This window comes from Tachysurus fulvidraco, chromosome 16 (assembly GCF_022655615.1).
Source record: "Tachysurus fulvidraco isolate hzauxx_2018 chromosome 16, HZAU_PFXX_2.0, whole genome shotgun sequence".
Taxonomy (NCBI): domain Eukaryota; kingdom Metazoa; phylum Chordata; class Actinopteri; order Siluriformes; family Bagridae; genus Tachysurus; species Tachysurus fulvidraco.
Window position 1 is genome coordinate 9706849 of NC_062533.1, and position 14821 is coordinate 9721669.

The following is a 14821-nucleotide window of genomic DNA, read 5'->3' on the forward strand; positions in this document are numbered from 1 at the left end:
GGGAGGGCATGTGAGCTAGGGTTTTGTCCCAACTGTTCAACATTCATGTGGGAATGGATAATAAGGTGGCACAATATGGGAAAGGGCCTTGTTTCCATCCTTCTTGTATTTTTTTTATCAACAAGTACAGTGTGTCTATGATTTCTTTACTTATAAAAGTTTATTTTACAACAGATTATTTTATTTACAACAGATTATTTGCTTAGCAGCTAGAACTTTTGAGAAGATAGATGAAAATCATTGTTACTGTCATTGTCAAACAAATCCTGAATGAGAAAGAAAACCTGCTACATATTTATTTTCCCATACACACTAGTTGACTCCCTATTCCCTTTTAGAAGTTTGGATTTTTCCTTTGGCTCCTGTTAATCCCTTTCCCTTTTTTCTGTGCTAGTTATCTTCCCACATGCGTCCCACTCCGTTCTCAGTCCCATTCCTTTTCAAGATACAGTCTGAGTTGCAAGATAATATTTACCCGTCAGCCCATACAATGACTGGCTCTTGGCAATTAAACAGTTTTTTTCTAACAAAGCGATCCGTGGCACACTGGTCTAATGGCATTACTTTTGGGACAATTTATCCACTGAATAGTCAACAGGATTTTGTCTCTCTTGGGGAGAAACTCCACTTTACCAAGTTACCAGTATTACAGGGTTTTACTTAAGCTTATATTCAGGGTTTACAGATTAGTGACACCCCCACCTCCCCCCAAAGGTAGCAGAAAGAGAGATGGAATCATGGGCCTGGGGTGGTAGATTGATTGTATTGCTTTTGGCTATTTCAAATGACCTGCAGCATCTATCCAAACATCTATCATGTCTTTTGTATAGCATATGATTTGAATTATTTAAATATTACATTAAATATTTAATTACAAATTGAATATAGGTTTCAGGTCTGAGTTGGAATCAGATCACGAATGAGAAAACAACAGTTAAGCACAGCACTTTTTATAAAAGATTTATGAAAGTGGCTAATTACTAATTCATTTTATGTAATTCCACTTTAATTATTAATTAAATTAATTAATTGATCTGTTCATTGTATATATTGTTGTCAATATCTTATGGCAACTCATTATAACAACCTTTTAATATAAGAAAAGAATGGCTGTATTTTGGTTAACAACATAATGTCTGATTTTGTTCAAATTAATTCAAATATCAAAATATTTCAATTCTTTATATATATATATATATATAAAGTCAATTCCCTGGATTGACATTGTGGGTCATTCTTGTCTCTTTATTATCTCCTGCTTTAATTTTCCTGTAGCACATGGTGACCTATGAACTCAGCAAGGCTCAACTTGACTTGATGCTTGAAGACCCAATAGCACAGCCAACTCTATTACCACACAGTGAGAGACTAATTACTCCATTAGTACTCCACAGAAGCATAGCTACACACAGCTTGTTCCTGTTCTGTTTACCAGACATTTTAATTACCAGTTAATTGTCTGCCTCTCTTCCAAGTTTTAAACACACTGTATTTAACCTGTTGTTATTTCAGATGGATTGTTGTTTTTGCTTACTGTGCAACTACTGTGAAAAATGGAAATGTTTGAGTGATGTCACTTAAACATTGAGTGGGTTTGCGGACCACTTGCAGACTGTTCATTCATTCATTCATTTATTCATTCATTCATTCATTCATTTATTCATTCCTTACTTTATCTTGTTCAAGACATAATTCAAAGCAGAAATACACACATGATAGGATATCTAGCTATCACAGGGGACTGGTATGTTTTTGGAAGGTGGGAGGAAACATGTACAACTCCACACAGACTGTAAAACAAGCTCAGGATCATATCTGGCACCCGAGATCTGTGCTATGTTATCTACTGCACCTCCATGCCATGTGAAGTATTTTTGTGTGTTTAAAACTCTATTATTCTTTTTATTGTGTATAATAAACTAACACAAACACTAATACTCTCCGAATATACAATTAATAACTTTGTATTACATTTTTTGTTATTATTATTAATTAGAAGGCTTCTATGGAACTCCTAATTATCTTTTTTGAACTGGTGATGCTGATAAGAACTTTCTAAGCATTTTATGAAGAAACAGCAGTTGCCTAGTAATAAACCTAGGCTTAATAAAAAGTTAATTTACACATATGTAAAGTGTGTGTGTGTGTGTGTGTGTGTGTGTGTGTGTGTGTGTGTGTGTGTGTGTGTGTGTGTGTGTGTGCACGTGCGTGCGTGCATTTGTGTGTGTGCATTTGTGTGTGTGTCTGACTGGTGGATTTAGGTCGGCTGTTCAAAGACTGGCTTTTTGCATTGTTGGTCTGGAGAGGATTAGGGCAGGAGAATGGACCTTCTAATTAAAAAGGATAAGTAGGCAGAAAACTGGTGAGAGGCACATGGAAGGGTAGAGAGAAAGAAAAAGAGTGAAGGAGCAGTTTGAACGAGAAGAGAAGAAAAGAAAAAAGAAACAGTTTTAGGCATCACTTCTTCAGACAGACATCTATTCAGGCCAGATTAACTTTATACTTCACTGTCTCACTCCATCAATTCTTTGTTCTTGCTATTTTTAATCACTCTATTACTCAGTTTGTTTTGTAAATACACTTAGCAAATGGAAAATTTACAAGGCACTTGTCCACTTGTGTTCTTGTGTGTGTCTTATGCATGTTTACTCAGGCTGAGAGCATGGGGCAGTATAGGTTGGCTGTTTACTGATTTCTACATTGTGGTTTTGTCTTTCCCACCTCCATTCCACTTAACTCCTCCCTTCAGTCTGTAGGTGTTCAATTAGGCCAAGTCTTGTCCATAATCACATTCTCTCCTAATTCACGATCATTTCCTAAAGACAACAAGCAAATATGTGGGTATCATGCTTGGTTGAATATAAGCAGTTAGAATACATTACAGCATTTTAGGTTGTTTTGAATTATAATAAGGTATGAAAGTGTATTTAGAGATTTGATATTAATGATAATGCAAAGGAACAAGATTTGTTTGATAAATGAATGATCAAAAATGAATTATAAAATTACCAATAAATGTGATGGCCACAACCCAAGTTTTATATAACATCTAGCAAGGTTATACTGTTTATTTATTTGTTTGTTTGTTTGCTTGCTTGCTTTAATATATTCAGGGAAAAAAATGTTTCAGTAGGCTAGTCATTATTTGTTATGAGTTTCAAATAATTTGCAATGGCAAATTTATGAGGTCTGTCCCAGAGCTGGCCTTCAAAATAGAAAATTGAATTACTAGCACAGACTAACTGCAAATCATATTATTTAGTATTATTGTAGGAGACAGGTGTAAAAATAAAAATATGTTTGTGGGTTTCTCCAATATAACCTTTCAAAAAAGCCTTTTGTTTGTTTGTTTGTTTATGAAGTTTGTTTGTTGAAAAAATATAGGCTGAGCTCTGTGTTTGTGTATTTGTGTATAACAATCAAGTGGGCTGTCAGAAAGCCTTTACCAGGCAGATCATTGACTGTGGCTGAGTGTCATTTCACGTTTTAAGCACAAATGTCTGGGTTTTATCTCTGTCAAATGAATTAGTCTTGGCTCATGTTACGCCCTGGCATCTTCCTTTCGATATAGAATGTGTGATATAGAATCTGTAATCTGTCAATACCATGCAGGCCTACTAATAAAAGATGTTCTGTGGCAATGTCACATCTCAGGTAATTAAATTATCTTTTTTCCTAGTGTACAATTACCATATTTCTTTGGATAAATCTGTGAAAGGTTTGCTAAAAGCATCCTAAAATTTAAAGTTGCTGACAGAGATGATGTTTGACATGAAGCTTGTTCTACCATTTAACCAAATTTGTGGTGCAACTATAGGGTTAAGAGGTGAACTAAAGCTTTCAGCCTTGGATGCCATCATTAGAAACATTCAATACAATATAAATGTCATTTAATTATTAAATATTTAAAATGCATCTATATAAACATAACAGTAAGTACAATATACATGCTTCTTCTTCATATTATTAGTAGTAGTAGTAGTGAGGTGGGAGACAGACACATATACAGCATATAAAGATAACGTATTATTAGAATTATTCAACAGAACATGTCTGATCATTTAAATCATCAAATCATCAAAATGATCATTTAAATCAATTCAATTTAAAATAGACAAACTTTTATTAAAAAAATATAAAAACATTTGACTTTAGAAAAGGTATTATTATTATTATTATTATTATTATTATTATTATTGTTGTTGTTATTATTGTTGTTGTTGTTGTTGAAAGTGAAATCCTGGGGGTAGTTAGAATTTGTCCTTAAGGCGTTAGAAACACAATGAAGACTGTTGTGTTTTCATGACGCAGAAAATGAATGAGCCCGAAAGCGCAGTCACGCGCTGCGTCGCGTAATTAGGGCAGCGCGTGCGGCCCAGATTAGCTCGTTAGTTTCTTGGGAAAATGCAATAATTAATTATTGAGCGGATGTGGAGCAACTGGTGGATGATGTTTGGGCTTTCAGCTAACAGACTGGGCGAAGCAGCCGTTAGGTTTCTAGAGGATTTCTGCAAAACAGCGTATGTTAAACACTGAATGGGATTATTTTACGACTGAAGTTATTGTTTGAATCAATTCACCGTTTATTGCACATCTTTATTTTATTATGTATACGTGTTAAATGATTTGCAATGCTTTAATATTTTATATAATTTTTTTAAAAATCACGCCACAAATTTGCCTGTCTACGGATTTATTATTATTATTATTATTATTATTATTATTATTATTATTATTATTTTATATATATTATTTGTTATATATATAATTTATTTATTATATATATATTATATATATATATATATATAGCGATGCTTATAAGAAGGCGTTTGATACGTTACCCAAGACGATGGGCTGTTTGTTTATCTTAACTTTGAATAATCCTTGTTAATCAACACTTTTCGAAAGTCCCGCGTCGAAAATCTAATTACCGGGTGCAATTAATTAAGGGAGAATCACCTGGGGAGTGTCAATAATGTGCCGGCTAGAATTACCCGAGGTTCCCCGCAAGTTTCTTGTCATTTACCAAGCTGCTGTTAGCATTTTAAATGACAACTGATTGAAATGTACACGAGATGACGATTGAAATAAAATAGCATGGATTCAATTTAAGTTGCAGAGCCACAAAACGAAGAGCTGGGTCTTACAGTTGGGGCTCATTGTTTATCGCCAAAAGGGGCTTTTGTTATCGCCATCATTTATCTGGTCAACAGTAGCCTTTGTCTTTGCAAATGGCCCCCAATCAGTCTGTCTACTTTGGAAACAATTAGCTTGTATTGAAACCCCATGGCCACACTATGCAAATGCAAAGACATGTTGCGCCTTACAGTGTGCACCCTTAAAGTGGTCTCTGCTTGCGTCCAAACAGCACATTAACTCGCTTAATAACAAGCTTACAGTGTGTAGTAGTCGTAGTAGTAATAATATAGAGAAATAAACAAACATTCAAATAAGCAAATAACCTGAGGACTCCAGTAGGAATTTTTTTTAGTACCAGGGATTGTTTTGGAACTGACACGTCTAAGAATAAACAAAATACAAACCAAAGTGTACTTTTAAATGATTAGTTGACGCCCTGTTCTTTTTTCGTTTTGAATTTGTTTCCAAAGAAGGCGTGTTGTAATTATGGGATGTGTTGTGGCCCCTCCTACTTTCAAATAAACACCGCGTCAGCACCTCAGTCCTTGTCTTGTGGCCTTGTCCTTGAGCACTGCAGACTTAAAAGTGAAGACGGACAGACAGACCTGCTTTTTTTTTGTTGGTCCCGAGTGCATGCAGTGATCATAGAATCGTGTATTACCAAGTGATCATGATGTCCTACCTGAAACCAGCGCCTTACACAGTGAACGGGCTCAGTCTGGCTACTACTGCGATGGAGCTTCTGCATCCAACTGTGGGCTATCCAGGTAAAGAATCATTTAGAAATCATTTACCCTCGTGATTCCAATTTTTATAACAATTATTAGTATGAGTAAAAAAAAAAGCGATCCGTATTTATTTTCTAAACTGCAGACAACTTTTAACTTTATTTCACTGTCACTTAGTCCAGACAAATTTAAAAGGTGAATGGAATCGAATTAATTAGCTATTATTAATTGTTCGATACCTGGTTTTAATTTCGATTAAACGCAATTAATGCAAAAATCAAATGTATGTGTTTTATTTATTTATTTTTAAATTTAACTCCATCCATCCTTTTGCCTTAATTATACACTGCGGGAAAAATAGCCAGGTAATAAACATTTCTTGAAATAAGTGTTTAACATAACAATACCACAAAGTTGCATTTATTTTTTTCCTATTTATATCTAATCGTCTAAATAATCTAATTGTTATTTGTCATGGCAGGAACTCCCCGTAAACAGAGGCGTGAGCGGACAACGTTCACACGCGCGCAGCTCGACGTGCTGGAGACGCTGTTCGCCAAGACGCGCTACCCGGACATCTTCATGCGCGAGGAAGTGGCCCTGAAAATCAACCTTCCTGAATCTCGGGTACAGGTGAGCAACATAACCATTTTGTAAATGTTCAAAATATTGTTCGATTTCTATTTTTCAAACTGAATTTAATGATGAGAATTTGAAACGATATAATATATATACGAAAGGTGTTTTTTTAATGTTTATTTTAAAATAAACACTTCAATAGCACAATGCATTGCTAATGTGATACATTTTCAGGTTATTTTAAAATGATTTAGTTCAGAGGTCATAAATATAAGCTGCATGTTTCCCTCTGTTTATAAACATCTACATTTGGTGCATGTATATGTATTAAAACCAAACTAAATTTCTAGATTTTTATTTCCACCTAATTCAACAGGTGTGGTTCAAAAATCGAAGAGCGAAATGTCGTCAGCAGCAACAGCAGCAATCCCAGAGCACCACGCAGAACAAAACCCGACCTGTCAGCAAAAAGACTTCTCCAGTCAGAGAGTTAAACCCGGAGAGCAGCAGCCCGTTCACCAGCACCTCAGCCACCTCGTTACCGGCTGTGTCCACCAGCACGGCCCCAGTGTCCATCTGGAGTCCGGCCTCTATTTCCCCGATCTCAGAGCAGCTCTCTTCCGCTTCATCATCCTCTTCCTCATCTTTACACTGTATGCAGCGCTCTTACCCGGTCACCTACACGCAGGCGAGCGGCTACAGTCAACACTACGCAGGCACAGCGTCCTATTTCAGCGGAATGGACTGTGGCTCCTACCTCGGGCCTGTGCATCATCAGCTGAGCGGCCCCGCATCCACCCTGAGCCCACCAAACACGAGTACAGTCAACAATCACCTGAGTCCATCATGTTCACTCGCACCCCAGGGCTACGTAACTTCCGGACTCGGGGTCAACGCGCCGTCCGACTGCTTAGATTACAAGGACCAAAGCGCTTCTTGGAAGCTTAGCTTCAATACCGAATGCTTGGATTACAAAGAGCAAACCTCTTCGTGGAAATTTCAAGTTTTGTAATAACATCTAAAAAAAAAGAACAGAAACATTTCATCATTGAATTTACTCGATAAATACGATACTGCGAGTTTTTTTTATTCTCCCCTACGAAACAAAGCAATGCACGAATCTCTGCCCAGTTTGTCAGGTTTTAACTCGGGCTATTAAATTATATTTTTACTAAGACACCGGGGGAAAATGTTTAACTCCTCGTACTGAAAATGTCTGGCAATTTAAAGTAGATATTTTCTTACTATTATGCACTATTTTATTTATGACAAAATAATAAAAAATAAAATAAATCTGTTGACAATCGATGTATATAAACGTAAATTTGCCCAGATTTTTTTTAGCTAATATGTTGTTGTTTTTTAACTGTGAACTGTCATAGACCATTTGAGGTTTACTCCAAGGAAGAATACTAGCCTGTAAGTTTTGATAGACTAGATGTTGTTGTTGTTGTTTTTGTTGTTGTTTTAAGTTTGTTATTGATGACGCTAAATTATTCATGAATTTTTGTTCGTACATTTTTGTATATTAAAACATTTCTAATTTGACGAATTCTACTTCACTATTTGTATCTTCTTTATTTAATTTCATTTTATTTATATTTTGCAAATGCAACATGGTCAGTGTCATTGTCAGTGATTGTGTTGACTAATAGATACGGTGACAGTTTTCAGTAGGAGTAAAAAATGTGGGCTGTGATGCTGGTAAATCCAGCTCATATTAGGCGGTGAAATAATCAGACATTTCTGAAACTGTCTTGTGGCGCTTTATTAATACAATCAATCTGAAGCCTGCTGTTACTGAACACGAGTCAGAAACACATGTTGCCACCGAGTCACATAATAACGATAATAATACTAATACTAGTAATAATACTTTATTATTATTATTACACTAATAAAAATAAGTTTTATTATTATTCCGAAAAGATTACGATTACGTGCGATTGCGTATTTTATTACATTTGGCATAATCCCGAATTTAAAACAATTCGGTATTACATTGTGTAAATTATGACTTTTGTTTTTTAGGGGTTTTTTGTTTGTTTTTTGTTTAGTTTGTTTGTTTGTTTGTTTGTTTTAGCTAAACACGTTAATTTCAGTGTTAGTTGTTTTTTTGTAGGTCTGTCCAACCCACTCTGTTTTGCATGTTGCTGCAGACTAATGTGAGGGGTGGAGTTCAGCACAGATTTCAGGGAGCTTTCTCTTTTGTGTACCGCATTCACAAGCTTGTCTTGAACCCGCTATGACTGATAAACTAATCGAAGAGTTAGTTTCTATTTAAATTCAATCAGAGAGACTGAATTAACTGAGGTCAGTCAATGTAAAATTTGGCCAAGCAGTTTGAATAATATGTTAAACCTTTAATTTACTGATTTTCCCTGCAGTTCCCTGCTTACATGTTTTATTAATTACTACACTAACGATATATTCGATTTTCCTCAATACATCACAAATTTTCTTCAACAACTCTATTTAGGGTTCTACATAAAATTTCCCTCAGAAGGACAATCACGTATAACGTATATATCTAAGTACAGAAAACGCATTAGCCTATTATTATTATTATTATTATTATTATTATTATTATTTATTTATTTATTTATTTATTTATTTATTTATTTGCTTGCTTGTTTATTTTATTATTATTATTATTATTATTATTATTATTATTATATAGTAAGCAGTACTATTATTTATTTTGATTACTTTTCAATGTAGCATGAATCAGTTTTACTTGGACTGACTCAGTGATGCAGAAATCAAGTAAATATCGAACATATAAAATTGTGTAAAAAAAATGTAATAATAAGTAGTATGTGTGAGGTTTTTGTGTTGTTTTTTCTTTAGTTCTTATATATTCCTAAAACAAAATGATTTCAGCTTTCAAATGTTATGTATTTTTATCCGCGTTTAGACGATTAGGATTTATTTTGTGTAAAATGCTCTCGATCTCTGAATCTGATCATCAATAAATTAGAGAATTTATAACATATTGCAACTAATGTGTGTATCAGCAAATTTATTACCACTGATGAGCTGTTTCTGAGGCTGGGTCTTTTCACAAGAACCAAGAAAACGAATAAAACAATCACAGAAATATGAATCGGTTCATAATAAAGTATTTCTCAATCCTAATCGAACGACCTGAAGAAACCTCAGAGAGCACAAACTGAACATATTCAACATTTACTGGACAATTACTATAGTTTAGCCTTAATTTAGTGCCAGTGTCAGAAATATTAAATATTTAATCCCGTCACTCTATCTAAAAGTTACACTGGCCGGTGTGGGGAAATAAATAAAACCTAAATAATATCTAGATATTATAAAGTAATAATGTCTCTTTATTATTTAGTATTTGCTTTCACAACTCACAAACGGTCCAAAATATTTTTTTTTATTTTTATATAATTCAAAATCACTGCCATCCCAATACCCTAACATTGTGATATGAATTTCTAAAGAAAGAAAATGACAAAACTAGCATTTAAAACAACAGGTCAAGTAAGTTTTTATAGTTATTCCCTTTGTATAGCTTCCCTTTGTATAACTTGTATAATTTGTGTTTTGTTTGATATGAGTTAACTTAGCAACCTGGATGTGGCTGTGCACAGAAACATGTGTTCAGTCAAAACAGTGGATACAGGAAAACACTAAAGCTGTAAGCTGATTACAGGTCTTTTAGCATGTAAAAAGAATTCTACTTAAGACTAAAAGCTTTACTGAAGATAAGACTTAGACAGGGTTTAGGAGGAATGTGGAAACATTTAAATTTTGCATTAGGACTAAGCATACAAGACTAGATCAGTGCTTGGATTATCATTACCTGAAGCTGAAATTTCTTCAAATCAGGGTGTATTCTGGCTTTGAGTTCAGTGGCAGCAGGTCTGGCTTATATTCACAATGATCCTGTTTAGGATAAAGAGGTTACTGGAGACAAGTGAATCCATGAACCTCTTTTAATGCAAAATGTAGTTTTGATAGGCTTTGCAGAGTTCATGTATACAACATTTGACATGTGTAAGGTTGTTGAGTGAAGTCTACCAGTTTGGGTATTTTGCCAAATTGACCATCTATTACTATATCACAGGACACAAGAAAGACAGACAAAGAGCTTATAAAAATTGTAACCACTCAGGTTTGATTGTAAACAAAATAATTACAATAAAAAAAATAAAAATTCCATAAATTTCTGATGGTCTTAATTACATGGCATTGAATTATTGGAAAGTCCTACAATGTGTTGTTGCCCCAGCATGAGACTGAGAGAGGATTGTACAATCATCTGAGCCACCAACATGTTGAATCACACTGTGAAAAGAATACATTCATTTACACAGAGGTACAAAATAAAAACATTTCTCCATAGTTTATACTAATCTAAATGTTGCTCCTTAGAGTTTAAAGCTGACTTTTGAGCAGGTGCCCCTGTACTCCAGTCTGCTTCACATGTCCACTCCACAGTGTGGTCCAGGCCCATGAACCTTTAGCGCATCAGAGTGTGAGGCCCCCAGCTGACCTGGATTACACTATACTGTCACTGTGATAAATTCATTGTAACTTACATGACACAATTATACAGTATGTGACTTTTTAAAGAAGGTATTAAAATGACATATACACATATACATTTAGATCTTAATAAAGTCTGTTTTATCATGCTTGGATTTTATATTTAGATACAGGATTGAGATGTGAAATAAACGATTATGACTTAAAATCATTCAGTTTTTAAACATGCACACACAGATCCACACACGAGCAGATGGGGAGGTCATAGAGGAGGGATGGTGGTTTTGGGTTTGTCAACAGATGCCCCTTGCCAGCCCTCCCTCTTTTTCTGGCCCACCTGTTTATGGTTGTGGATGTCTCATGTCCCTGTGTATGTTTGGATGTAAAGCTCATGAATGCTGGCACGTGCAGGTCTGTGGACCCTTATGTTGGCGTGGCAGTCATTGTGTACACTTTATTAATGGGGAGTGTGTGAGAGAGCATGGTAGCGTGGCAGAGTGTGGTGTAGCCATGCCCCCCTGCCTTCTGAAGCATGGTGAGCGTGTCCCCTCTGCCCCCCGTTGCGACCACACGCCTGGCCACCTGCTCTGGGATTAAGGGTACACGCGGATTACACACGTCACAGTGGAAATACACTACTGAAAATATGCCACACAGAATAACAAAGTCTTTACAGGACAGCCCTCAGAATTTCACTCCAGCAACTAATCACCATCTAATACATTACATTTAATACATTCTATTATCACATTTCAAACTGTCAGTCTGTTTTCATTCTGTTACAACATCAAACATTTAGACTTCAGATCGATTTTAACTTGACTTATATTATTGATTTCTAATAGAAAGATGCATGTTTGAAGTAGACAGGAAGTAATGAACATCTGCTGATCTTTTTTTTAATATTGAGTAAATGAAAGCAAATTATGAGCATTCTCTAAAAAATTTTTTTAAAATGTATAAATTTCATTTAAGCAAATGACTGAACACAAATATCCTGTGTCACTGTTTGTCTAGTTTTGGTGGTGCTTATGTCTGGGTGTTTGCAGGGAAGTTACACCTCTTTGTAATAGTGACCAATTAGAACCCCATGGCCTACATTTAGAGACAAAAACACACAATGAGTTATGAATGAGTGATATGGGAGTGGGGGAAGGGTAGGAGCAACAAGAAGAACAAAAAAAAAACAGAAAAAGCAATAAACAATACAAACCGTCACAGTAGAGTAAGTTTTGGAAAAACCACCATACACTAAGGCCAGTGTTCTCAAACTTTGTACAGTCTGGCATCCCTTTAACTATAATAGAAAAAAAAAATCAAACAGGCCCCTCAGCAAAGTTTTATTTCATTTTATTTATAAGGCTAATTATTTCAACTATTATGGATAATTATTAGAGCCATAAACTTAACACATAATGCTGAAATACATTATGCCCAAGCTGAAATTCTTTATTATTTACTTTAGCAATACGATATAGCAATAAGAACCAAATCATAAATGTTCTTTCTCTTTTATGTATTTTTTTGTTACTTTAACAGAATAGGTTTGCTAAAATAATGATACAATCTGAATGATAATTACAATTGTCTGAATTCCATAAAAAATAAAAAACCTTAATCATAATTATAACAGCTTCAATAATGGTGAGACAAACAAGAGTGAGAAATAATACTAGACACAATAAAGACCATGAGAGTCAGCCCCATTTTTGTGGCAAGAGTGGATGATGCATTGGATGCTGTTCCCTTCTCTTTTCTATATGACCTCTTTAAAAAGTTACTGAAGCATAAAAAAGAAGTAATTATTTTGTCCGTCCTCAATAATGCCACCCTTATTGCCAGTGTATTCTTTATTATAAGGAAATCTTACATCTGAAAAAAATCTCTAATAAAAGTTGATTATAAAACATGTTGAATTTCTTAAGAGACTTTTGTGTGGAACGGGACAGAGAAAAAGACATAACACTAATGTTAACATTAAAATCAATTTCATTCTTTCATTCTTACTGACACTGAATTATTATTAAAGGACAGTCTGTTAAATCCCAGAAGCACAGGAACATCATATGACATCATTTAATGTGACCTAAGTAAATAATACGAAACAATCCTGAGCACTGTGTTTTAAAAATATTTTCCATCTTTATAGAATGTATTTCACCTGATGAACAGCAATCTTTTTAAAACCTTGCAGATAATTTAAAAGTTTTAATATATATATATATTGCTGAGTTTTCAAATCTTTTCTTTTCCACCATGTTTCTATCTCTTTTCTCTCCCCTTCACAGCTTTGGTCAGGATCTGATTATAGGATGTGGCATCACACACTGTACAGAGTGAATCGGAGACAAGTATCCTGAAAGAGAAAACAGCAGAATAGAGCTGAAGCTGATGGGAAGGGATTAGACCAGTGATGTCACCCTAACTCCTTTTTCATCTCCCTAAGCTGCAGTTCTGCTCCAATCTGATTGGCCGGTGCTGTCATCACTTGTAAATGAGAAGCAAAACAGGGAAATGCTTACTTTTGAATGCTAATCTCGGGTAGTCTCTCTTCTTAACTCTCTCTCTAGGACTTCACATTTGTTCTGACTTACTACTTAACCTGGTCACCTTTCTTTAAATGTGTAATTTTCCTAAAGTACCTGATTAGTCTTTCTCTCAAATATACTATAGAATAAAACTCACATGTGTTTGTTTACAGGCAAAACCAATGTTGTGCAGTTTTCAAACAAATCTGATGGAAATTAAAAGCTCATAAACAAATTTGACTGATTTGATGGGCAAACAAGGAGGCTTTACAAATATGTGTTTGTGCACACATAGATTAAATCTAATACATTCTGCCAAGGAAAAAAAAAGAAAACTGCAACATAAAGCCACATTTGTTTGTTGAATTGTTTCTTGTGCCTACATTTGTGACTTTTCGATTATGTTGTTTGCTGACATTTTATGTTCAATTTTAGGTATTTTATTTCACATAGAATGGTTATAAATCTTTCAATAGCATTTCACATTATAAAGCATTCAACAGCGTTAAATCAAACAACAGGTTTTTGTTAAAAATAAATGCTTAATTTATGTTGAATTTAAATCATGACACCAATAAATTAGCCTACTGTCTCCATTAAACTCGCATGTCTATCTTCAGGCTCATATGTACAATATTAACTCTTTTAATTATATACAAATAACTGAAAATAATGTTTTAAGACAAATAAGAAAACATTAAACTTGGAGAACACAGGTCAAGGCGGACTACACCTGACAGGGAGATGTTTGTTCCTATGACCTCTGGTAGTAAACGTGAAGTAAACAACAGTGACTCTCACCCTGCAGCTGTTCTACATTTACATTTAGATTTACATTTAGTCATTTTGCAGATGATCTTACGAAGAGTGACACAATATGTAAACAGATGAAGGCACAACAAACAAAGTACAAACAGGCTCAATGTGTACCATGCCTTGATCCAGGACAAAACCTGTTTTTGACTAACATATTTTGCTTTAAGGCTATTTCTCACATGTTCATCATCCACCGGTTGCCCACTTGGCCTGGGCCACTGAAAAACACCCTTTTCTATTAAATAATGAAATGCTTTACAAGTGCTAGTGATACAGATTTTCATTAAAAAGACTCACTTTATGAACTCGCAAAGCCGTCAGAAGATAAAGAAAGAAATAACATATAACACAATAAATATAAACAAGTGCAATGAAGTTTGGTGTTAGATCTTTGGATCTTTGTGCGTGAAAGTGAAACACTGGGTCACTCACACTTGATAGGGTAGCACATACTACTGCTGAAGTGACAGAGCACTAAAAAAGGAACATCTCAGATTAAAAACATATCGACAGGTG

General features: G+C 34.8%; 1 protein-coding gene across 4 annotated transcripts; it reads left to right on the top strand.

Moving 5' to 3' along the window:
* The first annotated feature begins 4317 nt into the window (after window positions 1-4317).
* On the top strand, window positions 4318-7998 carry LOC113644535 (homeobox protein OTX2-like). 4 transcript variants are annotated; one of them, XM_027149466.2, is made up of 4 exons: window positions 4318-4520; window positions 5770-5906; window positions 6349-6500; window positions 6823-7998. In XM_027149466.2, exons 1-4 carry the CDS (start codon window positions 4429-4431, stop codon window positions 7456-7458), a joined length of 1017 nt encoding a protein of 338 aa, XP_027005267.1. In that variant the 5' UTR covers window positions 4318-4428; the 3' UTR covers window positions 7459-7998. The 4 variants fall into 4 exon arrangements, with proteins under 4 accessions (XP_027005267.1, XP_027005270.1, XP_027005268.1 ...); XM_027149469.2 differs by having other exon boundaries at window positions 4388-4520; window positions 5805-5906; XM_027149467.2 differs by having other exon boundaries at window positions 4400-4520; window positions 5610-5906.
* The last annotated feature ends 6823 nt before the right edge of the window (window positions 7999-14821 follow it).

Coding starts and splice junctions, on each gene's coding strand:
- LOC113644535 (XM_027149466.2), top strand. CDS start 4,429: ATGTGGAGCAACTGGTGGATGATGTTTGGGCTTTCAGCTAACAGACTG. Junction 4,521..5,769: donor GAGGATTTCTGCAAAACAGC/GTATGTTAAACA, acceptor GTTGGTCCCGAG/TGCATGCAGTGATCATAGAA. Junction 6,501..6,822: donor TTCCTGAATCTCGGGTACAG/GTGAGCAACATA, acceptor CTAATTCAACAG/GTGTGGTTCAAAAATCGAAG.